Source organism: Dermacentor albipictus, chromosome 1 (genome assembly GCF_038994185.2).
Source record: "Dermacentor albipictus isolate Rhodes 1998 colony chromosome 1, USDA_Dalb.pri_finalv2, whole genome shotgun sequence".
Lineage (NCBI taxonomy): Eukaryota > Metazoa > Arthropoda > Arachnida > Ixodida > Ixodidae > Dermacentor > Dermacentor albipictus.
The window spans coordinates 169,579,366-169,607,187 of NC_091821.1; the positions used below are offsets into that span (position 1 = coordinate 169,579,366).

Sequence of the window (27,822 nt, forward strand, 5' to 3'; positions counted from 1 at the left end):
TATTTCCTGCTAGCGGCGGGTCCATGGCATTATAGCAGGACGGAGGGGTCTAGCCTCGGCGCGCGACAAGTGATAAGCAATCCGCGAGAGCCAAGTTATCAGGAACCGCAACGCGGGTTATCGATTGGGCGCCTCAGGCCAGCCCAAACAGCGGCGACGAAAGGCGGCATACCGTATTTATGAACGAGGATGCCCATTACATGGCCAGAAATTACGCCGGTGGAAGTGGTTCGTTCGAAGCGCGTTTCAGATAAGTACGGCTGCGGCGTGAAAGCGGGAGGCCAGGTAGACTCGGCTTAAAAATTTCGCGTGCTTTCTTGTAAACGCCGAAAGCGTCACGCACAGGATATCGCGCCGCATACAGTTGAAACAGGTCTTAAAATGAGCTCTAAAACAGAGTGCTGTCCTAGTGGCTGCAAAGTTCATCATCAAACAGCTGTTATATAGCCATGACTGATATAGCCAGGCTTGTTCAATCGTTTGCTGACGACAGGAAGCGCAGTGGTGTTCGATTCATCTTTTCTGATTACTCACGTTACTTCAGCGTAGCATGTCTAGAAGTAGCGCTAAACTACCGAGGACCTGTCGTACCACCGACATATCAGCATGAGCCACCTGTCGCTATTTACATAAACTTTATTACGACTCTTCATTTCATGATGACTTCTTTAAAAATCAGTCGGTAATATTTTCTTGACGCAATCACACGCGCAAAGCAAAGCCTCTCACATTTTGCCCGGTCTTTAATTTCCTGGACGATACCAAATTCGAATAACCTCTGATCAGACATGGTCTCTGGAAGTGATCCTGACAAATTCAACACCCTTTTGCACAACACCTGTCAACCATAACGAATTTTTTTTACGTGGTTTTCTGCAAGAGTTGCCATTTGTATGGTTTGTCGACGCTACAGCTGTTTTTGATTGTGATTGTTGAACTTGTCCTTCCGGAATAAAATTGTTGCTTATTTTGATTTTCTTCATTGACTTGTAAATAACTACTGCCCGTGTTCCATAACGTTACCATGTATTTGACCATGTACTTGTGTTTGCATCCGTGCTATTCCTGTATTGTCTTAATTATGTGTTGCTATAATTTTACTTTATTTGCTACCCACCCACCCCTCCTGCCTTTTTATATAACTTTCGCAAGGATGCCCTTTAGGCATGGTTTGAAATAATATTAAAATAATGTTTAAAAAATACGGTTCCTTCGGCATATAAGCCTCCTTTTCCTTAAAACTTGGGTCATAGTCAGCTGCGAAACTCTGCATAAAGTGAGGAGTCTGTGGAGCTATAACTTAATAATAAAAATTTAGAAATGTAGTATACGGTTCCAGTCTTATTTTACGCCCGTGTATTTCGAGAAGTGAGATGTTGTTACACAACATTGGGTCATTGAATGAAACGTTTGAAGATTTGTCACAAGAGGTCACAGTAATCAAGGACTCTTTGGCCAGTCATGCCTCTATTTACCAAACAGTTGGCGAGTACACCAGCCCGAGTCGCAAGGCGTAAAATCGTATTAGAGTGCAACAGGAAACATATTTATTTCTAAATAAGGAAAACACTCGTAGGCCGTTCAGACACAGCGAAGGTCGCCGGTAAGAACAGTCACGTTGGCACTTTACCTATTAAGCTGCGCGTGTAGAAACTGAATTCATTTATGGTGCGCGGTTTCGTATCTATATATCAGAGAAAACATATGTATCCCCTTTCATTTCTACTCTACATTCTCTAATTGATCGAAATGCATTCGTATTATAAAATTGGGAGATATTCCGTAGACGACAGAGATGCGGAGAAAGAAAAGAAAATCCAGGTCTCCGAAGGATTGGTCCCTCTTTGTAAGCAGGCAAATCGCTGAGGAGAAGATGCCTTCCAAGACTGTTACGCATGACGTCGGAACTGCGTCGAGGAAACAGTAGTCCCGAATAGCCCGAATCTCAATAGCTATTTCTGTTATGCGCAACTTTGCGCAAACTGAAAACTGAAAGTCAGCGAAAAATTTCTTATCTATAATCATTGTTCGTTGTTGGCGCCCGTCAATAATACTAGTTTGGCCGGTGCTAGAGACGCCAGTCATTTTTTGGCGTATGCAACGACAAGACACTTCCATACGTATTCATAGCAGTAGAGTGTTTAGCTATTTACCTACGAGTGTTACTCGGGCGCTCGCAACCCGTAGCTGAGTACAAAGCGGAAAATCGAGGGCGCGCGGTACAACTAGGATATACCAAACTTCTGGAGTGCTGAAGCGACGGCGGCAATGACATTGATGCTCCCGTGTCTAAAATTGCAGAAAGGTAGTTTGCGCACAGTTTGTAAGTATACGCTTTAGAAAAGCAGCAGGGACAGCCTCGTACCAGAATAGAGAACTGTCTTGCGAATCGTGACCAAAGAGCGGTATATCTGTGGGCAGACACGCGTGCTCTGTCGTCTTTCTTTCTTTCTTTCTTTAGTAATTTGTTTTTCAGCATGTACACCTTTCCACTTGGGTCGTCGCGTGCGTGGCGTGTTTGCACAAACGCCACTTGGCTCTTTCTGCGGCGCTACACACGCTTACCCTGAAGCTAAACTTACATCACAAAGCCTTTCTCGTGAAGCATACTTGACGCTCACTTGAAGCACGCTTAAATCCCGTGTCACGTGGAGCAATTTCCTAATGCAATATTCCTAGCGGCGACATTATCACATGCGGGTTGCTCATTCTTGTTTCGCAAATGCAGGCAGCGTGGCCACCTAGTAAACACGTAGTTGAATGACTCATTATTTCGAGTTAACCTGTTCACTATGTCTTGATAAAAAAAATACTCAGACATTTTAGAAAGCGTTTCGCAATGCAACAAACGGGGCTAGTTGCATCGCGCTGCGTTCTACACGAAAAGAAACAGAAAGAAGAGAAAAAGGGACGAACGACAGGAGGAGGGAGGTGCGCTTTCATACCTTGGTTTGTATCGCTCGTTCCTTTTTATTTGATTTCTTTTTTTTCGTGTACGACGCAGCGCAAAACAACTATACAGAAATCGGTTAGCGTGATAGATTTTATGCTTGAACTGACTAATTAATAAAAATGCCATACAAGCAGACAGGCCAACATGACGTGTATGACGATACACGTGTAATCATTGGCTCCACGTTCATGCCGCACGCGTGACTTTGCAGGGAAGTTCCGCACTTCCGCATGGGGAAAAATCGCGTGCGCGAAGTGTTCCGAAGGCTTATTTGGCGCATCCGGGGCGTTGTTACACCTGCGAAATAGCAAGCCAAACCGCACCACGTAAAACAGGCTTAATCTATTGTCTATCCACTCGAATTCTGTAGGCGCCCGAAACGAGTTGCGTACAACTTCAGAAAGACCATACTCCACATCGAGGGAGGCTAAGAAGTGATGGTGAGAAATGGAACACAGTGGCTCACTATTTTCTAACCGGAGGACGACACCGAGAACGACGTTAGCGAAAAGAAATCAAGGAGCCGAAAGCTTTTCGTTTGTAAGAACTGTTCGTCATTGGCCGAACATCTTCGCTGATGCAGGTCCGTTCGCGCATCCGTTCCGCGGTCCGTTCGCACCTTCGCGCATGCAGGTCCGTCAACATGACTGACCTGCATGCGCTTGTTCAACCGAAGTGATATAGTGCAAGAACGGCTTTGCGAATGGAAGCCATACATGTTCGCCAACAACATGTATAGATAATGCAAACGGGGACGAAAGACACTTAAGCAATGAAAAAGCTGTCCATTTGTAGCAACAAACTCACCAACGATCAAATACACACAAAAAATATTTATTATTCGATGGAATTTTGTTGTGGGCATCCTCTAACTTCTGGGCGATTATACTGACCGACGGTATGCGCCAATTCATCTTCAAAGGCAGGAAACCTTCTCGCACTGGTACATTGACGCTGTTGCTAAGCGTCTAAATCTATGACTGGCTAACACCACACGTCATTTCGTAACAACTGAGCCTCGCTTCCGGCAGTGGCGGCTGTTACAAAACATGCTGCCACGATTATTCCCAATCCAAGCCTTAAACAGTAACTGGGAATCGTGAGGTGGACGCACGGCGGACGAGTAAAGTCTCCTCCTCTCGATCGAGGTGTCGGTCGCTCAGCGCAGAATCAAAGCGGACAAGCAACTTAGCGAGGCACAGGCCCGCAACGATGACAAAAGGTGACCCGTTTCTCACCTTTGTCATTTCGTCGTTCATTCCTTTCGGTTACCGGCCATCAGCGCGAGAAACCTCCGAGACGTGGTCTGCTCAGGGACGCACGCCGAGACGGCGCTCGCGCGCTGCTGCGTCTGCAGCCGCGGTCAATTCGTTCTCCAGCGGCGCTAAAATAGCCGCGCAGAAACATGCCTGGATCATTATGAGTCGGCGCGGGGACGGCTGCCATCGAGCGGCAGCCAAGATCGCCGGGCGCCCACCACTGTCGCCGCGTGTGTCCGGGCGGCCATGCCGGTAAAATCATGAATCAATTGTTCTGCACCGAAAAAGGCCCGACGGGAGCAAAGAAAAACTATCAAGGGCTTTTCATCGCTCGCAAGATGTTCGGCGTGGAGCGAGCGTATCGACGGATACTTATCAGCGCGCTGTTTTTCTCCGACAGGGGATATATATAAGGCGGTTCGATGGGCAGCGCTGATCCATGGCGCGCGGTGACCTCCAAATTAATTCCCGCATTCATTCGCGGAGCACAGAAAAAGGTCGACGCGGAAGACGCAGGGAGGCGGCAGTAAAGGCAGGCGGCGGAACAAAACGGGAGCCACGCGGTCGTCGCAGCGCAAAGCGTCGCAAGGTCAAGTACGACGGGATGCGGGTCCTCGGTCTAGGTCAGCGCGATCAGCGCACCAACGTATGTCGGTCAGGGTTCCGTCGCTGAAACGTTTGCTTTTCTCATTTTATTGTGCCTGCTACGTCAGCACTTATAGTACGGAAACTTATCAGTAGCACTGAAAGCCGGGTCACCAACGGGTACTGTGTAGCATGTAAAACTTCATCCGTATTCGCAATTCAAACACGGGCCCCGGCAAACAGGGCCCGTATTCGCCACACGTCGCTTATGTAAGAGCGTTCGCTCATTGGACGGCATTTGGACGTCCGTCGTTCACGATAGCGATCGGCGTGATGATGAGACGACCGTAGCGACGATGACCAATGAAAAAATATCCGAATTCGGTAATCTTTTCGTTCGTAAGTGTTTGTGATTGCCAGTATTTACGATCGCTGTCATTGTTGAATTTTACTTGTTCTTACGGGCCGCTGCGCGAATACGGGTCAAGTTTGTAAATACGGGCCAAGTTTTGTGAAAGCAGGCCCAGTTCTTTTGTAAACAACGACCGCTAGTTTCCTTCTCCGTTACATTTCTGTTTTAGACTGCAGCTTCACTAAACATAACAAAAAAAAGGAAAGAAGACATTCTATGCGTTCTGAAGAACATCGTTTAAACGTGAGAAATAAATAGAGGTATGCACAATCCAATGATTCCTTTCGCACGATTCTCTTCATTTCTTATCGTCCATCTTTCACGAACGGCTGATCTTGCGGCCGAATTCACGAAGAATTTCGTTCGTAAGCGTTCTTTGCCACTGGCAGACGCCTCCGCTAATAATATGTCCAAAATCAGGATTGGCTGGAATTTGCTCCCACGAACAATTTTAGCGTAACAGCTTTTTGTGAATACCAGTCCTGGAGCCGAATTCACAAATCTCTTTTTTAGTAAGTGATCTTTCCCGTTGGCCAGCCCCCTTCGCTAATTATATGTCCAGTGTCAGGATTGGCTTTACCTATTTTCTTTCAAACAATTCTAGCATAAGAGCTTTCTGTGAATTCCGGCCCTGGTGATTAAGTAGGCAGAGCGCCACTCGTACCACTGACGAGGATTGGAAAGCAAAATAGAATCAGAATACAATCCCTGAATTATCCCGGCCAGACTTGTTGAATTTGACGAGCAAACTTGCAAACACCACTCATAATTTTAAATAGCACGAAAATGGTCCACTGAAAGCAACAAAATTCAACAGAAAGATGAGCGGAATTTATAGAATGACGTTCAGCACAACAGATGTGCCCGCGCTACAGGCTTGCCGAAGCGGAGGGCAGGGATTCTCTGCAGTCAGGCATTTTACTTCAGAGACAGCGGATAAACGTTACATCATTGTTTAGGAATGGTTCAGCCATTGGCGAATGGCGTCAGCAGTTTCGCCATGGCCCGAACGGAGCACCAGTTCACGACGAGGAGAAAACCCAGCTACAATAGATGCGCTTACAGGCGTCGCCGGACCGGCGCGAGCACTTTGTCTTCAAATTCACCGGTTTCGCCGATTCAAGTTGAACCGGAGAATACGTCTGCGCTACTCCCACATTCAGCGCCGCTGGAAAATAAAACGCCGAGAACGCTGAGCGGCAGAAACAACACACGTGCGTGGACGGAAGCGCGCTTTCACAGAGGAGAAGCTGCTCTTCGCGAAAACCTCTAGCGCTCCCTCGGCGGGAAAGTTTTCAAGCTGCGAGCGTCGAGGCCGCATAATAGAGACAGAGCAAAGTGCAGTAGGCCAGCGGGTGCACAAGCGCCGCGTAGGCCGGTCACTACAGTGCGTATGGCGCTGAGAGAGTGAGAGTAATTTGTTTATTCACGCATTTCCATCCAGCGTCGCACCTTCGCTCGGCTCTGAGAGGTGCTGGCGTCGCGCCAGGAGATTGCGCTTCGCGAACGGGGACGACGCGCGAATTGAAGAGAACTGGCGCGAAGAGGCGCAAGAGGCAAGCGCAGAAAACACCGGCAACGCAGCAGCGGTGGGACAAAGGAAGTGCGGTGGCGGCGGGGGGAAAAATAACACAGCATACGGGAGGAAAGGTGGACTTTCACGGGCGCCGGCGGGGCAGGTGACTCAAATCCGCTTTCACGAGCAGGTTCATCGTGCACCTTCGACCCGGCAGATAAGGGGCCCGCTGTGAGAGCGCGCGCGCGTCGCCATCGAAGCGTTTCGAAAGCTGGGCATGCTTGCTCGGCAGCGGTCTATAACTGGCCTCGAAAAGAAGACGCGTGGATTATGTGTACGCTGCTGGGTAATGCCACAATGCGAAGCGAAAGAGAAAGAGAGTGTATCGAAAGCCGAGATATCGCATCGTAGGGGAACGCTTATCCGTCCAGTCGTTGAATTAAACATCGATTTACACAAGCTGCGTCTCGAGTTTCCAAAACAAGTGGCCGCTCGATAAACTGGTGCTGGATGATGCTGCACTTACTCATTAGGCCGAAGTATTGTTTCCTTTCTCATATATATATATATATATATATATATATATATATATATATATATATATATATATATATATATATATATATATATATATATGCACACTGAGGCATGCGATTTGCCTTAGAAAATAAATGTCCGCCACATCGCAAATTGTTTCATGATGGTATTGTGACACGAGCTCGGTCCTAATGCACACGTTGGGCCCGGTATATGGTCCTAGCACGCGAAGCCATGCAAGCTTTTTGTAGCAACGCAATTATTATGCAGCTCAGTTGTTCGATAATGGTGATTTAGAGCCAAGAAAATAAGGGCATTGCAACAAAAACTGCTATAGTTCAGCAGAGGTGGCATGGACTTGTTATTATGCAGAAGCAACTTTCGCTTTAGGCTGGCCATATGTCAGTGTGCCTTCCGATAAGCTCAAGTATAGAGTAGCATCACCCCCGGTGCATTTGATTATAATGACATTGTTCGGGCACAATCTTTCTTATATTTAGATTAGGTTATAGTACGTGAAAAATGCTACTCGCATACATATGCCCAGCAGGAGTAGCAGCTTTCACTTGTGGAAAAAGCTACAAATCGCGTCTGAGTAATGTTACTTGCCACATCGAGAATACTTTAAAGCTCGAAACATTACATGTATTTTTGAGAACATAGGTTTTTGTGCAAGCGTTAAGTAATTTGCTCAACTCGTTTTCTTGTTATTCTTGTGTGTGTGTATCGATTACATGTGGCAGTATCTTGGTCTAACAGTGTCGGACCGGGTCTTCTGCAACTATGGTTAGAGTTTGAATCTTACCATTACAAGGCACTTCTAGTTATCTTTCTCGTGAACTATAATAAAACACAGTTCGAACAATACAACCGAATTTACCTTTGCCGAGATCACACAACACTGGCATCCCTAACTTCAAAGCGACTACTACAAGCCAAATTACAATCTATGCGGGCAATGCGGTCAGGTTGCGAGCGAGACAGTAGTCATCTTAAATGTTTGCTCATTGTAAACACGGGTGCGCTGTCTCGATAAATCATAACAAGCGTAAAACACGTAAAACAAGCGTAAATACACTAAAGGCAATCACCATCACAAAGAGAGAGAGAGAAAAAAAAAGAAGAAAAATAAAACACTTTTCTATTTCTTCGTGAACGTTTGCTTTCCTGTTAGGCGATAGAGTACTGCGGAGAAGACCACAGCATAGCCGCGTGGCAAACCATTTTTGTCGGGGCGCAATGAAACAATGACAGAGGCACGCCTTTCGTTCTTTCGATTTTTCAATGAATGATAAAATGCATCAGAATTCGCTTTCTTTTTCATTTGCCTTATTCACCTCGACTCCACACAGCCCCTCTGTTTGCCGGATGATCACAATTCATGCTCCGCGACACGACCGACAGTGCTACTGCGCGGTACTAAAACTGGCGCATATACGATACGGACCCATTAAAGCAATGTGGAGCTTTAGGCTAACTGGCACTGCATATGACGAAAGTTTCACAACGCGTCGCAGCAGGAACTACACTAAAGGTACACACACACAGCGCTTCTGTGTGTCCCGTATTGCCCATGTTCCGATGCGCAGCAAACATTTTCATAAAGTCAGCGGGCAGGCTACTTACGGCTTTTCTTTTTCTGCGTTGCTACGAATTAAATTTGGGCACTCGATAACGGCCACTGCGCGGCGTTTTTCATTTCGGGCACGTAGCTGGATAGCCGGAGAATGTCGAGCACTGAAAGAGAGGCCCGACTAAGGGCACATGCTGTTTTGCGACAACTCCCAGAGTCACGCTACTCGAACAAGAGAAATGCGTGAACATATGCTATATCCGCAAAACAACACGCTCACGAACCGCGGAGATGTTTGGTTTGGACACCAGCGCCGGCGAGCCAGACGTCTGGCAGGCCTGTAGGCAAGCGGTGGAACACACTTTGAAAAAGAGCGCTCTCACGCGCGCACAAGAAAGGAGGGGGGAGCGGCGGCAACGCACGCGGCGGGCGGCTAGCGCGCGAGCGGTCACCCGACAGACCCGGCCCCCTTCTCGATATCAACAGCGACACGTGAATGCAAGGAGCGCGAGGCCAAAGCCGGCAACAGCGACGGCGAAGGCCTCGCGATGGAGGCACGCCCGAGGGGGGGAAAAAAAGGAAGAAACGAGGAGAAAAAATTAGACCGGGTTTTCTATTTACCGCATTCGGGTCCTGCGGCACCGGAGTGGCGGCGGGCTTCTTTTTCGGCTCGGCGGACGAAGTCATGCTGACCCTTCAACATGTCCGCGCCGTCTCCCCCGCCGGCGCTCCGCGGGCGGACGGCTAGAGCAGCGAGAGCGCGCGCATGCGCAGGCATTCCACCAGGCGCCACAAGTATGCGACGGTCGCGCCACCCCGCGGGACTCGTCGTCGGCGCTCGCCGCCTCCTCGTCCCGGGCCTCCGCTCGCGCACCTGACTCCGCAGGGCCGCTCGTGATGCTGTTGTTGCCGACCGGCATCTGCTCTTTAAATGCATCCACTGGCCGCTTCAAGAAGGACTTTAGTTTCCAGCTTTCCTCGATTTGTCACAATCTGTGCGCGCGGAAACGCGAAAGCTGCCATTTTTTTCTTCTTTTTTGTCTCATCCGCGGGTGGGGAAAACAGATGGGAGCCGTTGATGAAAAGTGCGCACTTAGCTCAAGTGAATGTGCCCCGCAAAGCAAAAGCCAAAACAAATATACGTGAAGTGTGGACGTTGTGTTTCTTGTTTCTTTCTCGCTGAATCAGTATAAAAAACGTAGCCGTCGATGCATATACGCCGTCGATGCATATACCTACGCTAATTAACAGCAAGATCCTACGCACAACTTAGCGTGCTGTAATCGTCGACAGCTCAATGTCCGTGCTGCGGTATGAAGACAGAAGCAGGGGCTTCGAAAGCGCAGGTATGAAAGGCATCAAGACCTCGCGCAGTGTGCGTGTTCTTGTTCCAATATAAAACCCTGCCGCAACAGGTGCTCGGGCAGACATAGCCTGTGTGTTCTTGTCCCAACTTGAAAAACGTATTTTCTTTTTCTTTGTTTTTTTTTATGCGAACGTCTTCTCCGTTATCCACAAGAGGCTCCACGCTAAAATAAATAAGAAAGAAATGTGGTTTAATCATGCCTTTTGTAACTGCTGCCGTTTATTCCTGCAAATAATCGCATTAACGAAATGTTAACTTATGGCCCTTAACGTTCCAAGGCACCTCACGCGCTATGCGAGGCGCCGTATAGTAGGGGGCTCTGGATCAATTTCGATCACCTGAGGTTCTTCACCGTCCACCTACGGCGCGGTGCACGAGCCTTCTTCCCTTCCGCCCCCACCGACCTGCGGCAGCCGCGTCCTATGGAGTCGAAAACGCGATCCGATGCTTAGGCGCATACCACCGTCGCCACCAAAGCGGGTGAGCCGGATAATGGCGCAGGCTTCACCTCAGAGTCTGAGCGCGCCTGCCAGAGAACTTCACAAGTCGGATATTGAAGACAACAACCACGGGGATTACGTCGGGAGTACAGTTGGTGCATGCCGTGTCGAGGACTTCGGCGCATTTTCAGTGCCCGTTTACGAGAGCTGCTCGCAGTGCGCGGATGCCATAAGCAGTATTTCACAGCTGATTGCTCGTCGTTAACCACCTCTGAGCAGTCATGTATTAGATTTGGCCTGGAGGTTCCAGCCTGACAACTAACACCGTCCTTTAGCGAGCACTCATGCTTTGGCTATCAGCACAAAATCGATTTCGGTTGCCGGGTGCTGGCTTGAAAAAAAGAAAGTGCTGTCTGTTGTGTCCGAACTGGCAGTGATTATGTAGACGTGACATCAACGTGATTTTAATTCATTGTCACAGTACTTTAAACAATTACAGAAACAAGGAAGACACATAATTTGCGCGATCAACTATTCACCCACCTCTTTAACGTAGTATGATCAGTACGCTAAGTCCTATACATGCAAAAATATTACCATGACATCTTGTTTCATAGTCGAGATTTTTGCAGGGCGAGTGTGAGCGTGGGACGGCTTGAAATAAGAGGCGATAAATCAATTTTCTTTCGTATGAAACATTTCGATAAAAGAAGGATAGTAGATTTTGATATCTCTTCTTGTTGCCAAAGATGACGGTTCTGAGCTTGGTGCTTCAAAGAACATATACACCTAACGCTCTTTAGCCGTTTATACCTTGAAATTTGTGTAAACTTCAGTAGATATCTACTAGTACTGTTCTACTAAATTTTGAAAACCACACATGTTAAGTGCCACACTTTCTAATCGGTACGGCGATGGCTCAACGACGGCGGCCTTGTGTTTATAACGTGTACTTAATAGGCGCAACCGAAGGCGGAAGGCAAAGGACGCCAAACCCGCTCAGTGCTCCAAATAACGCTGCCTCTACGCGGTGCCATGCGGCAAAGATAGTGCTGCAGTGGCACCCGTCGCAGCGTTGTGCTTTCGGGAGAGTTTTTTTCGCAAAGTTCATTTCGGCTCAAAGCGAGCAGCGCACGCGATAAAACGACATTTCGTGATCGCAGCTCGTCGAGCTTCGTCTCGGGAGAGGAACTGAAACGGGAGAGAACGTGGAACTGCGCGTTTACACAAGCATGCGTGCAACACCCGTATAGTTTGTTTTGGACTTCTTGCCTTGTCTTCCCTCTTGCGCAGTTCTCAAAACATAGCGCTCCGTTGTTTATTCTACCCACTGCGCTGGCTAGGCGGCTATGGAAGCTGTGCCGCTGAACACGGGGGCGCCGTTTCGATTCCCTGGCATGGCAGCCGCATTCATATGAGGCCGGAATAGAGAAACACCAGTGTGATGAAATCTTGGCACACAGCAATTTACGTCGACCAGCTGGTGGACATAAATTTGGGCCCATTCATACGACGTGCTTCCTCGTAGTAAACCTTTAGCTTTTGGAGGTGAAGCCCAATAGAGCAAAGTAAACAGCATGCTCATGCCTCCGTTGTCACACCTGATTAATGAAGAAAAAGTATGCAGATACAACGCACATCTCAGAATCTATGTGAAGCGAAGCTTTCCTGAAGCGGCTAATGAGAGGCTACAAATTGGCTCATTTTCATTCCTGCGTCTTTGGCGTAAAGGAAACTGGAGCACGCGCGTGTACTATCGCGCACCCGTGTGACACAAGTTGATAGCGGCCACCTCGAAGAGCTAGTCGAGGTTGGCACGATAGAAGTATACGTGCGACTGTGGCCTAATAGTTAGAGCATTGGGCTGCTGCGCTGGGGGAGTGGGACTGAGGTTCAAGTCCACCATCGGGCAAGTAATTAAGTTTTTTTAGGTGTGATCTATTCGGCAGGACAGCAGCATCAGCCGACAGCCACGGCCAGGAAAGTCCGGGAGCGTTGGCAAAGAAAGCCTCGCCTTAAAAACGGCTTCCTCGCATGTTTTGGACGAGCTCTTTGGTGTCGCCGTATCCTCAAGGAATTTCAGGCTGAATTCAAAGAGCCCCTGTTTCAAGCAACAACGTGTTTTGATTTGGCACTACGACTCATCGCCAAAGGCCAGCAAACAGGCGCCAAATAATCACAAATCATCCTCGTGCACCAGGGGTCTAATTCACAGATTATCGTAAATGCTGTTTGCCATTGTCCAGTGGCTTCAATAACATGTCAAGCATCACGATTAGCCGGCACCTGCTTTTACGAACAGTTGTATAGCGCAACACCATATTAAAGCGAAGGTTTCTTTGGCTCTTCTCCGTGGTTTGGCATTCGTCGACGTTTCCTTGCCGAATATATGTATATGCGGGAAAAAGCTATACAAAGCTAGGCCAGAACTTTGCACCGTCAACTCCCCAAGTATGCAATATTGTGATGATTGTGACGCGAAAACAGCTGCACGCGCATGCGTCACGGGTGAGCTTGTACACTGTCATCCTTCAAAGTGACGTTTCTATACCTCGTACGTCTTTCAAACTTGCGACATCCTGCACACATTGTCGCACTCGCGTGCGCTCAAGCGACCTCGAGTTTTCTTTGAGATGCCTCTAAAGTGGGTGAAGTTCGCCTATGATGCCATAAATGACTGACCGATTGGCATGATCGAAACAGCACAGCATCCCAATGCTCTAACCATTAGGCCACGATCGCAGGCATGCTTCTCTCGTGCCAAAGTCCCTCTTTGAAACGTTCGGAGGACGTTGTCCGGCTGCACTGCCTTCGGGATCTGCCACATTTTCTGCTAGATGAGTCCAAAAATTGGTGAAGTCTGCCTATACTGTTATCGTGTTAGTAGACAACTCGGGCCACTCGGTATGCGCCCGAATAGACAACTTGCTGCTGGCTATTGTCTAGTCTAGTAAACACTTGGTTCACTGGGTATGTGTCATTGAGTATGTGCCCATTCGTGGTCAATTCCCTGGAACGGATGTGCTACTCTGACACATTGGGTATGAAGCCTTAATTTTATTTAGATATGTGTCGTACTCCTTTGTGCCCATACAAACTCTCATCGACATTCTTCACTCGACAAGCATATCCTACATCGCCTTTGACCTCATGACACGCAGGCCGTGAACAACCTGCAGGCGACGAGGATGTGGTCGTGTCCTCCGTTACTGCTGCTACCTTGCTAAAATCAAACAAGCTTTGCGTCATGTAGATTACAATTTTGCGTTGGGTCTGCGTGCTTCTCCTGAATGCGGGCCCAGCAACACTGGGAATTCATCCACTTTTTTTTTTCTTTTAACTCTGAGGTGCTTTTCACTGGCTGACTCCTTCTGGCTTATTTGGAGCTGAATTCATGGCTGGGATAATGTAGCCATTCCATTCCAAAGCTAGTCTTTTTCGCGCTTCGTAATCACCAAAATCGGCCGACTGTGAACGGATGATCATAAGAAAGAAATAGAATTGAGCAAAAGGAACCTTCGCATTATCGCATACTAGCCAAGAAAGATTTTGATTCGTAAAGCTAAATGCGGTCGCAAGATCAGATGTTATCCAATAGTTATGTCGGACATATCATTAGCGAAGGCAGTCGTCCACTGGCAAACGGCACTTACGAAAGAACCATTTTGGGAATTCGGCTTCAGGAGCCAAATAGAGAAATTTCTTTTACGCAAGTGTTCCTTGCCATTGACCGGTCGCCTTCGCTGATGGTATGTCCGGTATCAGTATTGGTACAAGTAATTTTCAGCAAATGCGAGCCCTGGGATGGCTATCAAGATTGACAGACACACGTGATTACGAACACCCCTGTGGTGATTGCGGATCCAGACCTGGGGTCCCATCGGCTTTGACCGTCACTGGGAACGCACGATGTGTGCCGGCTGACGTGAGCGCGACTTTCGGTCGCGGCATTCCCGTTGTGCCGGAAGTCTCAGAGAAAGAAAAGACAAAAAAAGTGGGGGGGTCTAGAGGCCACGGCACACCCGGAGTCCCCGATATGATTGCTGGCGGCCGCGCGGCAACAGTGGCCGATCGCGGCGCCGAGGGGTCGAACCGGATCAGGAACCGACTCGGCGGTCCCAGGAGGAAATTGGTTTGCGGATGAGTGTGCAGCGCGTACCGCGCATTTATCTCGGATACGGGCCTCGAGTGTGCCCCTCTACCCGAAGCACGCTATGCAAGCCGGCCCAAGACTTATTCTGTTAGAAACGGCAAGCACAGACAGCTAAACGCGTTAGCGACTCGATTACCTGACTGCCAGAGGACCCAACTTGATTAATAGGGAAACGGAAAGGCTGGTGGAGCTGAGAAAGGAGGCGGCAGTGCGAACGAAGCGCCCTTTCCATGAGCGAGACCACGGTTTTGAGGAGTGAGCTAGACTTTGCGAAATAGCGTTTTTTTTTTTTGCCACCATAATATGCGTTTACCTTTCCTTTTTCAGTTTTGGCGACTCGGTAGAGGCGAAATGGTCGACGCGGTGGCTCCTAATTGATCCTCCAGAAGGTTGAAATCGCAATAATAAAAACACACTGCGTACTATTTACCAGAGCTGGAACGCATGCAGGTATAACAAGCGTGAATATTTATTACTGCTTAACGTCAGTTCACCAGTCGTCGTTGCAGTGCCACGGAAACTGCTTGTTACCGTGGGCGGAAGCACTCAAACGGAGATTATGCTCGGATTTAAACCTTTTGTTTATCTCATGGCGTTGGCAAGACTTTACGCCATAAGGAGACTATAGCTACAATGTAAGACATTAGAAATGGTGAAACAGCAAGGCTTACCGCCACGCCAGCCCACTCATTAGTGCGACACTGTTCTGCAAAGTTCACACCCGGAAGAGCTACGCCAAAGGCTCTTTGAACGGAATATTGCCGTACTGGAGAAAAGAATTTATACGAGCAGAGCACCTCTCAAGCAAAGATTCCCCACAAAAGTATCATTGCAGCGTGCTATAATGAAAGATCTACGCACAATTTAAAATTAGCGACGTGCACTACTGGGCTGGCCTGTTCATAGTTAAAACAATAAAATCGCGCTAAACAAGGAAAACAGAACAATGTAATAAAAAAACAATCAAATTTAAGCGTCAGAACACTCGTATATTCAAAGTAATTGCAAACAAAATTGACCAAAAAGCCGGTATTCCCTTCTCCGCAAAGCAATCGAAGTTTGGCTAATACAAACCAAGGTATTCTTACGTATAAAAGAGGCGTCAAGTAAGTCCTGTGCGGTAGCGTCATAGTTTTGCCGACAATCCCGATATCGGGAAGCTAACGGCTCGCACGCGCGGGCTCTACAGTGTGCCGTCGTATTGTCAGCTGGCCTGCCGTCTCCTATTCGCTGGCCCGCGTCTCTTTTCGCTAGGACAATGTTCATTTTCTACGCGTGGCGTTCGCGGCTGCGACGGCGAGCACAGAGCTCTCCTCCCACGCACCTGCGGAGTCGTGCACTTGTTTACCGGTGTCCTTGAGGAAGAGGTTGAACGCGCGGCTAGCGAAACATGTGGCGGCGGGAGTGTGCCAGAACAGCAGTGTCTCGCCCTCGTGACACGGGAAGACAGCGCGGCGCCTAAGTCTACCCTAAAGCACCGAAGCACGTAGTGCGGAGCAATCTCGGCGCGCCAGGGGCAGCCTTCCCCGCTGCACCGTTCTCACGCGCTTGGCACGATTTGAAACGCTCTGTTTTCCTCTTTCCTCCTCACTGCCGGAAACGTCTTCCTCGAACCGCAGCAAAATTTCTGAATAAGTGTTTTGCTGCGCTTCTACGGTCGCGCAAAAACACGCATGCACACTGCAGCGACAGCGCATGGTCCTTGTTCGCAGCCTCAAGTGCGCCATCGTTTTGGGAAGTTATTTACATTTATGTATTCGTTCAGGTTCTTAATCTGCTGAATTTTTTTACTGGCCAAGAAATTACTGCCTATTAAAGTACTATTAAAATGAACATTTATACACTGCCGTGCTAAATGTACTACAGATGACGTCGTACGCAGGTGCCTTCATTTGCCATTTGCAGATTAGGCCGCACATTCATTTACCATTGCGTAGTTGGACGCGCGCTTCAAATCTTATCTAAGATTCACCCACAAGGCTCAGCTATTGAAACGTGAATAAAGCTATATATCTTCGTCAAAGTTGAACTTTGCTACTGTATATATCTCACAGAAAATCTGCAAAATGAAAGGGTTTTTTTGCGTGCCTCTCGCTACCAACTGCGCATCAGCTTCTCCAATCCACTTAAACACCAGCATGGATATGTTTCCCCTTTCGTAATTGCAAACGTGCTCGGTGTCACCCGCGGAAGAGCACACGTGAAATGTCGGCGATACTCGGTCAATGGTACAAAGCCATGCCATGTATATTGTAAATAGTTTCATCCTTTTTTCTCTCTCTCCCTCTCATCTCGTAAAAAAGCACTGTGCTCTAACGTCCACACAGATCCGGCAGTAGTGACATTTGTATTTGATGATGCGATAGCGGAAACCATAAGAGAATAGGGACGACGGAAGATACAGCAGTCCGAAGCGCCGTGAATTTTGTAGAAGCGTGCTACAGAACCACTTTAATTAGTTAGAAGGTGCGGGTGCTTTTCTTTTTTTGGGGGGGTGGGGGGGTGGGGGGTGGGAGGGAAGGTGAGGTTGGGAAAGGAGGCTTCCCTCTTTTTTTTTTTTTTTGACGTAACAAGGACACCACTCGTAAGTGAATTCAGCAGACGAAACAGATCACTCGAAAACCTGACGAAAACCGAAGCACCATTTGCTGAGCAAACTCAATCGACTCGCACGCTGGTTATGGCTCTAGTGAACGAGGAATTAGATGTTATGAACTCAAGTACTAGGACATGCACCATACACGTCGGTGTAATTCCTCCGGAACCAATACGCCAAAAAGCCTCCGCCAGACGTCATTTCAGACAGATACAGTAAATTACAGTAGAAAACGCTCATATTTCTAGCGCCACAAAGGACTAAAACTGGCACAGAGAATATAAATAAATAAATAAATAAATAAATAAATAAATAAATAAATAAATAAATAAATAAATAAATAAATAAATAAATAAATGGAAGGTGTGTGCATTAAAAATGCGCGTCTCGACATAACTTGCTAATTACGAGAACGAACCGTTACGCAAGTGCAGTGTTTTGTAAAGCTGATAAAATCAAAGGTAAACAAACGCAGCACAACAAACACAGCACAAAGGCAAGGGTGAGGACACGCTTGTAGACAATGATTGTCCCGTGTCCATGTATACTTTTCTTTGTGCTGTGTTTCATGTTAGCGCTCATTAGTTATGTCATATCCTATGAGGTTTCCTGAAGGTTACCTAAATTGAACCGGTCAGCTTGCTCCTGAGTAGGAATGGTACTTTTGAAATCCCAACGTCAATGTAATGTAGAATCATTGTTCATCTTCAGCAAAAGGAAGCCGTGAAAGGCCGCCGTAACCGTCGTAGGGAACACGTAGATCAAGAAAAGAAAGATAAAGAGAAGATGAAAAACCAAACGTGCCCGCAAGTGTCGTTGAATTGATTTTCTGTTTCTTTTTGTGTGTGTGTGTATGTAAAAGCTAGCGAAAGCGGAAGGAGACGCAGAGGGAAAAGGAGGAACTAAAGTGAAGTTCGATCGGGACTTAGGGGAAAATGTCTCAAAAGCTGTACCGCAAAAGTGTGACGCCCATTACCAGTGAGAAATACGAAACAGTAAAAGCCCAACAAGAACGACTGTGTGTGTAAGCGTTTAAGAAAAGTAAGAAGAAACAAAAAACGATAGACGCGCCCAGACGGACTGGCAAACTGAGATGCCTCCCGTGAGCGGAAGGCAAGTTCAGCGCGCTACTGTAGCCGGCCTTGAAGGAGACAGCCACACTCCGGTATAAGCGCCAAGCAGTGAAGCCTCTTCTTCGCCCTCCGTGGCACGAGCACGTCTCCATTAGAGAGACTTGCCGGAGCACCGCGCTAAGCCGTTGCGAAAGGCCGAGATGGAAGCGGCGAGTGCGGTCGGCGAGGATGTGGAGACGCGAAGGTCAGTTCCGACTGTCGGTAGCCGCGCGTCGGCGCACGCTGGTTTGTTTATCCCGACGGTTGTTCTTGCGCCGGTCGGAGAATGGCGAGCGAGGAGGAGGGCACAGCTGCTCCCGCAGTCGGTCCGCATCGCAACGCGTCGCTGCCGCTTGCGAAAGGAAACGAGCGAGAGCCCTCGGGGGAATGATCACGCAGCGCCGACGTGCAGGACTCGGCCAGGGTGCGAGCAGCAGGAAGTCAAGCCTGTCGCGCTGCCGGGGATGCAGGCTTTCTCATTTTGACAACCAGTCAGCAATGAGGCCCCGAAAACTGCATTTCCTTACGTGTGTTAATATCTTCGCAGTTTAAACTTCCTGCACAGATCATGTGTAGTGAAAAGAAAAATACGACAAATTTCAGCGAGTCCACGTTGACTGACATCTGGTGCAGCGAAGAGCTGCCTTGAAGAGACACCGTGAGTAAACTAAATACATTCATTTCATTGCATTTGCGCACCGCCTAATAAATGCTCGCGATAGAAGCGAACGCGTCGCTTCCGCTTCGATTCGAGGAACGCAGAGGGTATAGCACAGTGAATGGAATTACTCTTGCCCCGTGGTGTTCCACAACGAGTGCCCTGTAAGCCAGAAGTGCAATTATGCCGTGGCAAAGTCCTCTAGAGCATCGACAGTTAAAGGGGCAGGCCCCTCCTTAATTGAACTTTGGCGTTTTACGTGCTAAAACCCCGATCTGATTATGAGGTGCGCCGTAGTAGGGAACTCCGGAATAATTTTGATCAAATGAGGTTCATTAAAATGTAACTATAATGCACGTACACGAGATCTTTTAGCATTTGGACCCCATTGAAATGCGGCCGCCGCGGCTCGGATTAAATCCCGAGACCTCGCGCTTGTCGCTGTTTTGATGCTGGTAGTAGCCTTTCCTTCTAACTTATAATTTTCATTTATATATAATCATTCATGATGAGAATAATTTCCATCTCATCGCCTGAGTATCATGAAAGTCCCGTCGGTGCTTGGCAAATATAGCTGCTCTTTGTAATGACTGCGTGCAAATTTTGACTATGACGGCACTTTTTTTGAAAATCTAGTGACAGTAATTGAACACAGCATCCTCATACGCCGAACAGCAAGAACCGTATAATAGGGAGTTGCAGTGCTTGCCTCTGGTAAAGCGAAGACCAACCGGTGCAGTTTAATGACAGCATCGTTAAGCCTAATTAGGAGAGATTATAATTACTAATGCGAAAGCACCAAAGTGCCACCCGATGTAATCCGCTTAGTACGCCAGGTTTTGGAAGGACGAGGATGTGTTCCAGTGCATTCGATCATCAATTCTAATTTTAGGTCGACTCTTGCGACGCATAGCATGATAAACGGTTTACGATAACGAGGTAAAAACGAAAGGGAATTCTCCGATTGTGTCAAACCAAAATGTTTTTTGATGTTTTGTTTGACTGCAGAAATTAATTTGCATTTCTTTCAACTAACGAGAGCCGCGTTGCCCGCCAACAAGGTGCATGGCTTTATGTACGCCATATCTGGCACCACTGAGGTAATTCTCGTCAAAGTGGGGCCGACTGCTCTCTTTCGCCTCCCGCCTTCCCCTCTCCCCCAAGAAAAAGGAATAGAGAAAAAGAAATGAAAATGACAGAAGAAACAAAAAGAGGCATTTAGTATTATAAAAGCGACCCATGATCGTGGTCGTGAATTTCGCACCTATAGCTTTATCGCAATGGCAGGAAGATGAGGCGAAATCGGGGTTCTTTTTTCGCGAACAAGCCAGATCTATAAGGTATGGCTCAGAGAACGTACGAGGTCGCTTGGTAAATAGCCGCACGCGCTCGGCGCGAGTGCGCTCGCGGGAGAAACGCAAATGAGCTGCTAATGAACACACGACCCGAACAGAGTGAAAAAGAGGCAAAAAAAAAACGAAGTTGAAGTAAAGATGGGAGGCATGGGCGTCCGGGGATGCACAGCCGGCTTCAGTTTATGAGGCGGGTTAGTACTCGCCTAATATGCGAGAAAAAAGTGGGCGATGGTGCTTCGATGAGAGGAAGTAAGGAAAGGCGAGGGAAAGGGCGAGAGAGCGCAGAGGAAGGGCGTGCATTGTGGAGACGCGGCACTCGCTAATGGGATTGCCACTTAGAAAGCACGTCCGGAGGCTGCGGAAAACACGCCCAGAGGCGCCTGCTGTGTGTCTCCTGCTCGGCCTCGATAACAGTGCTCCGCAGGGAAGGACGACTTGCCGTCCCCGCGGGAGTTACGCGCGCCTAACGATCTGCAGCTGATCGCGGCCAGATCGGCCGCGCCCAGCGGTGCGAGACGCGGCGGGCCACGGCCGGCGGGCCCAGATAGCGGCCCGGAGAGAGCGACGACACGCGGTGGCCCGCATGCCTGCGCTTCGTGACGGCATCCCCCGGCATCAGCTACGTAGCACACGCGGCAAAAGGTCGCAGAGGCGCCGTCGGCGCAACGCAATGCTTACGACCGTTCACGTATTCCACGCATCCAAGGTCAAGGCACGTTAGAGCGCGAGGTTACTATACGATGAAGAGCTTAGCGAGGAAATAAAAAGATGTCATGGGCAAGAACCAGCGAGCGGTGATCACAAAGATGTTCGTAAGGATTGGCTGAAGTTTGTTCTTACGAACGTAAGGGAAAATTCCGGCGAATACTGATACTGCGGCATATTAGCGAATGCAGTCGGCCAACGGCAAAGAGAACGGGAATCTTTGTGAATTTGGCCTCAGGGGCGTCGTATTTACACAGTTTCCGTGAGATGATCGTATCGTTCGCTATCGCTACTGTCAGTTGCTTGCACAACGCGTTCTTGCGTAGCAACGGCTTCGACAGTCCGGGCCCAGTATGCTCATTCTTGACCCCACGAACTTCTCTTTCGTGCTTCGAAAACTCAGCACTACAATGCCCTTTCAGAAGGGCTCTTACGAGTGAACTCACATCAGCGATGTAAGTTTGTCAGCTGACAGCTCTCCAGATAAGATATATTGGTCTTGTTGATTCTTGGTTCTCGCAGTGCATTCATGCCTAATGGTTGTTTTGTTTTCGGTCGTGCGCATGCTGACGCATACATTCGCACGCGGATACGTATGTAAATAACTGTAGTTGGAAATCAGCGCTTTGTGTGTCCAGTTCATTAGTTCGTTCCCAGTCGTCTGCCGTGCTGTATCGTGAATTCAGTGAGTTCTCTTGAACGCCAACTGCTGCCACAGTCCGAGCTGCGTTCGAGGTGTGCTTTGCGAGGCAGAAACTCCGTGCATTGTATGCGTTCCGACACACTTGGATGGGCGCAGACGTGCTTTCACGCTCCTGTGTGCTCTTAATATGGCGCGGTCACTGCTATAACGGTCGGAATGGAACGAGGCCGCGTGGTGTGCAGCGCATCGCATAAGACGACAGATGGGTTCACGCGCCATTCATTCTTAAGGCACGCATATAGCCCATGATGGTGCACCGTTTGTTTCGAAATGCTATTGTGATGAATTTTTCACTAGTAAATGAGCCTTTGACTGGCCCGTTTGTAAGTAAACTGCAAAATCAATCTGTTGCAAATTAAAAAAAAAAACATTATCGCTCTCTCATGTTCAACAAGCGCCTAATCATTGCGTCAGTGATATCTGTGGTCGTTTACCACGTTATTGAAAGGCATTTTTTTCTTCTAGCATATTGTTTTAGTATATAAACGTTTTATTTCTCTTGCAATGCCAGGACAGTGCAGTTCAGAGAGACACCCCTCTTTAACTTCTTTGCATAAATGTGTCCCCGGCTGACGCATTCGAAAGACGGTTTAATTAATTACGACAGTACATGGTTCAACGTTTGAACCAGTCGCTGTGTCTTTTAGTTTTTTTCATTGATGCTTCCCAGAGAGTGCAATGCCTGTTGAGATAAATATGCTTACGTTTGAACAGCGACTACTTAAGAAAGGACCACCGACCAATACAGCATGTTTTCTTGCCTATTGCATGTATTTTTAAGTGGCATCTATGCGCAACCAGTACACATACCGGCGCCGTGACCGGTTAATATTGGCATCGCAGCACGTTTCAGAGATATGAGGAGTCCCTGGGGAACGAAAAAAACAAAAATGTGCGTATGTTTCACTTGGCATGCGCGCATATCGATGGTAAGTATACTGCGCTGAAGATGGATCTCTTAGCTGTGAGGAAACCAACCAGTCTGTTGCGAGAAAACAAGAGAAAACAGAATAAAAACCATTTCTCTAACGTCGGATACGTTGATAATAAGTACCACGTTAAAGCAATGATGTTGATGACCGCTTCCCTACCAGGCGTCATTTTTCTTGTCTCTCTGGCCATTGTGTTCCGGAAGCATAGATCAGCTCACGATATTTTTGTTTTTGTGAGCGCACCCCTTATAGAGCAATCACCAAATTTGGCATAGCTCATGACAGTGACCGGCGTTCGTATAAGAAAAAAACAACTAATTTAATTTAGCAGACATGTTCGGAGACGAAAGTTTCACGCCTATTCAATTGCACAAAAGGAAAAGCTGCAGTCTTCGCGCCACACAATGCTTTTTTTTTTTTTCAAACCAGTCAGCGCTAGCCGTGCTCATTACCGTGAAATGAAACTTCACTTTTTAGCGCGCGATAAAACCCAAATATAAAGTGCGCTTCGCCCGCGCGAATATTAATGAAACGTTGCTGTGCGAAGAGCGGCGTGCAATATTTTTACTGTCAATATGGAACATGGGTGCAAAATATGCATCAAACAAAGCTAAAGCAAGCCCGAAACTACTCTCGTCACGCTGCGTTTTGTAGTTTCATTATTTTGATGAGTATACTTATAAAGGCCTTCCTTTTCGCAGACGTAGTAATGATAGTACACAAAGTAAGAAATATACTGAAAAAATAAAAGTGTTTCATATTCATATCATATATCATATTCATATATCAATATCATATTCACCAGTCAGCTTCCGTTCTCGTAGAGGGGAATCTTCAGCAAGAACACTCGCGAATAGGTGACATGATATTCTGTAATAAATATTTCGCTTCGATATAAGAGTGGCAGACCTCTTAACGAATCACTATGGAAGCGTGTCGTTAAGGTGCCCCATTTGATAAACTACTGAGATGTTAATGTGCTTGCATATGTCGCAATTTCATCAAAAGAGCAGAGTGTTGTTAGCATGCCGCGCCTTCTCATTTGTTTGCTCGGTATTTAATTGTCTCGACAAAGCTACAGCTAATGTACAAATTTAACACTGAGAACCATGTGAAAGGCAACCTGTAAGAAGAACACCTTCCTACGTAAAAGTGCGCCACAATATTCTCGAATTTACCTGTATGTTCAACGTGCTGACAGAACACTTAAATACAGAAATAGAAATTCGCTAGGGAAGTTACATTTAAAGAATTCCGCATTCAACTTTTGCATCACCTAACGGTTATGTCACCTATGTAAAGTATATATGGAACTGTCACCTATAGAAAATCTTTATACACATAGGTATCGAAACGACTTACAGTCAACATTATGGGATGCATGAATGGCTACACATGCCAAAAAATAACATGAAACAAAAGATACACCTTCTTTGCAATCTTCTCGTCTTTCTTTTTTAAATTTCCCCATACCGATAACTAAGACGCTATACTTCTTTAACCTACACATGGGTACCTCGGAGACAGGCCGAGAAAAATATTTGCATATATAGGCTAAACTAGTTTCCCCAGAATCGGCAGATGCCAAAACCACTTTCTGATTATGAGGCACGCCGTAGTGGAGGACTCCGGAAATTTCGACTACCTGGGGTTGTTTAACGTGCACCTAAATCTAAGTACACGGGTGTTCTCGCATTTCGCCCCCATCGAAATGCGGCCGCCGTGGCAGGGATGGCGAGGATGGATGGGTGGCTGGATGTTATGAGCGTCCCCATTGGAACGGGACGGTGGGTTGCGCCACCAAGCTCTTGTTATTTTATTGCCTGATGTCTTACCTACGTTAAAAAATAAAAAAAGAAAAGGAACAAAACACCCACGATGAATTCCCATAACCAAAGTTTCTGAACCCTTATTGTGAACTTTGTTTTTGTACGCCTCTGTTGTTTGTCGTTTCCCTACTTTTCTTCCAACAATCTTCCAATCGTCTCTTACTAATCTCTATTGCGGACATGTTTACTTTCCCCTTGCTCTCGTTGAACCGAAGGACTTCAAGGAGGCCAGAGGTGCCTAAATCGACAGCTGGGCAGATATTTTCAGATTCTAATAAACATGCTCCATCATTTCCCCTAGCTTTACCGCAGCAAGCACATGCTTCTTCTTCCTTGTTTTACCTTGCTTTATAAGTACGTGTTATAAGGCATCCTGCTCTAGCTTGGAATAGTAATGAGCTTCGCTTTGAGTTATCAAAAATTTTATTTCCTGATTTCGTTTTTTCTTCTTAAGTAGTTACTCATGGCAGGTTTCTTTTCCATTGTCGCCACCCAAGAGATTATCTCAGCCTCTCTGACTTTCCGGTTGACGTTCTTTGTTGCTGTGTTGCTCGCCACACAGGTCGCATACCTGCTGGTAAGCTTCCTAGTTCTTTTCCTCCACTGTGTATCAATGTTTTTCCTGTACAGATACATCAACACTCTCCCATCCCATTTACTTTCTTCCATATTCTTCAGTCGTTCTTCGTAATTATATTTTACTGTGAGCTTCCCTCACTTCAAACCTTGTCCAGCCCATTTCACCCAGCACAGTTTCATTTGTAGACTTCCAGTGAGTGCCCAATGAGAGGCGTCCCACTGACCTTTGCTTGCCATCGAGTCCTGATTGTACCTCTGATTTCAAGCAAACAACCGCATTTCCAAATGTAAGTCCTGGGACCATTACACCTTTCCACATACCCTGCAGCACCACGTACCTATTGCATCCCCATAGCGATCTGTGTTTCATTATGGCCGCATTTCCCTTCCTCTTTACTGTTATTGTTTTTTCGTGAGTTTCCATATATCCATTGCCTTCGTTTGTCCCTATACCGAGGAGGAAGCGCAGCACGCGCCACCTGGCGGGAGGTAGCCTCCTAGCGAGCGGTGCACGAAGCGCACCTTACGCACTCCCTCCGGCGCTGACGTCACAGCATGTACCGAGCGCGCGCGCAGCTGTTGCGAGCGAGCAGGTGAGCGCCGAGAGAGGAGAAGCGATAGAGGATGGAGTGACGTCGCATCCGCTCTGCTAGGCCGATGTTCAGTCTATGCAGGAAATTGTTTTCCATTACACGGTTAAACATCGCGCCACCGTCTTGTGTTTGACGTCATCAGTGATGTCGTTACTTCCGCTTTCTACTTCCGGGTTCCCAGAAATGTTGCCAAAGTCGTGCTCACGCGGCGGGTCTCTAAAGTATACGATTTTGTGCTTTGGTGTGCGGTAATCGGTGATTTCTAATTAATTCTAATTATTCCTGATACTTCTGTAACTCAGTAACTGAACTTGCAGCTAAACATATGCTCTGATATCATACGTATAATTAAAACCATGGATTTTGTACGGTACATTTTTTTCTATTTTTTCTGATTGATTTCTAATTTCGTCCGCGGTCATCTTAGGAGGTGAACCGGAAGTGCTGCGTAAGAAACAAGAGTGTCACTCGATGCTCGTGCCACTAAAAAGTAAACGCCCCGTATATGAGCGCATGGCCACTCATCAGACAGCCATTTCTTTTCGCCTGGTAACGCAACAGCCTGTGTGTGCGTTTATTCTTACGTTACTTAATGATTTCTCTCTATTGATCTCGATGCTAATAGAAAACGTTTAGCTGCTTATCTTCTTATCCCGTGCAACTGTGGTCACTGGTGTTAAATACCCGTGCCGGTTACCCTACCCATACGGCGGCCTTCGTCGTAAAACGGTGTTATCACTTTGTCGTTCCAAATGTCTCCTGATCACTGCGAACTGGCCAGTTAGCGGAGAGAACGGAGCCGAAGTTAATGACAAGACTCAGTCGACGCTAGATGCATGGCATCGCAGGCTCGGGCAACTAAAGTGGACAGCACGTCACCTCTTACAGGCGACTGCAGCATCACAACGAAAGAAGCCGGAAGGCTTTGGCCACGAAAATGGGTGACGTTTACCTTTTCCTTCTTTTGCCACAAACTTCACCCACAACAGTCCGAATACAAAGGCATGTGCGAGCAACCGAGCGATCCTGAAAGCACCAGCATTTATGTGCAAGTACGTATGACCTGCAAGCCTACTTCTATGCGACCCAACATAAGGCCCCTGGATCTCACGGCGCAGTATCATGCACACTGCACCCTAGGCACCACAATACGGCGATATATTTCTGCAAGAAAGCGAAATGGGCTTAATAGGGTCTACTACGGTCAGCTGCATCTTAAATGAGACGCTGCATCGGGCGGGATCGACTTACTTTGCAGTTGCCTGTCACGTTAGTCGATCTTGAGAAGTGACACTCTTCCGCTGTGGCTTTGCCACAGAGATACAACGGCGATTATAACCTTTGTGCTAGCTATGACACTCTATAAAATTATTACTAGAATTTAGATCATGAAACAGCAAATGCAAAAAAAGAAGAAAAAAAAACAGCCGCAAGAACAGCCTGCCGCTCTTTGGTAAAGTTTCTAGAATGAACGCAGAGAAAGAGAGACCAAAACACACAGTGGCCACACAAACGGCGGAGACGCTCAGCGGAATATATACGCTCCTCTTAGCGCGCAATTAGCCCGCCAAGTGCTGGAGACGCGCAACTAGCCGCAGCTGCGCGGAAGCCCTCGTAGCCCATTAATGGGCATTCTTCCAAGCCACTCTCGCCGGCCTAATGGAAAGGACCAGGGCCTTGGCAATGGCCCCACCGTGCGAGTGCGGCCGTCAGTTTTCCGGCCCACTCCTCGCGTAACGTTTGGCCGCGTGGTGCACTACGGGAAATTAGGAAGAAGGAAAAACAATTAAAGAAAGAAGGGGAAGAAGCGAAGTTACACAATTGCATTACTTGCGCATACCTGCGGGTAATTCTGATCAGGCGCCTCGAAAGGAAGGCCGCGAGCTGTGTCTCAAGCAGCTGCACACCGCTAAACGGCGCATCAGTTAACGCACCAGCGGGCGTGTCCCCTACTATACCCAGTGGA

The 27,822-nt window shown here is 47.6% G+C and overlaps 1 protein-coding gene and 1 long non-coding RNA gene across 26 annotated transcripts in view; one reads left to right on the top strand and one right to left on the bottom strand.

Annotated features, from left to right (window-relative positions):
- LOC135905734 (inactive dipeptidyl peptidase 10-like) overlaps nt 1-27,822 on the bottom strand; it is a 480,802-nt gene that overhangs the window by 97,745 nt on the left and 355,235 nt on the right. For 3 of the 24 annotated variants that reach the window (XM_065436740.1, XM_065436738.1, XM_065436730.1), the window contains exon 1: nt 9,457-9,567. The exons of 18 other annotated variants lie outside the window; for them this stretch is intronic. In XM_065436740.1, the coding sequence (XP_065292812.1) occupies nt 9,457-9,522 (66 nt within the window). In that variant the 5' untranslated portion in view covers nt 9,523-9,567. Of the gene's footprint in view, nt 1-9,456; nt 9,568-15,882; nt 15,940-27,822 lie in introns of those variants that run through there. 3 more of the 24 variants (XM_065436741.1, XM_065436731.1, XM_065436723.1) reach the window with 2 other exon arrangements.
- The window catches only part of LOC135905737 (uncharacterized), a 131,814-nt gene continuing 122,869 nt past the window's right edge, over nt 18,878-27,822 (top strand). For both annotated transcript variants that reach the window (XR_010565461.1, XR_010565460.1), the window contains exon 1: nt 18,878-19,160. This is a non-coding gene — a long non-coding RNA (uncharacterized lncRNA). The remainder of the gene's footprint in view (nt 19,161-27,822) is intronic.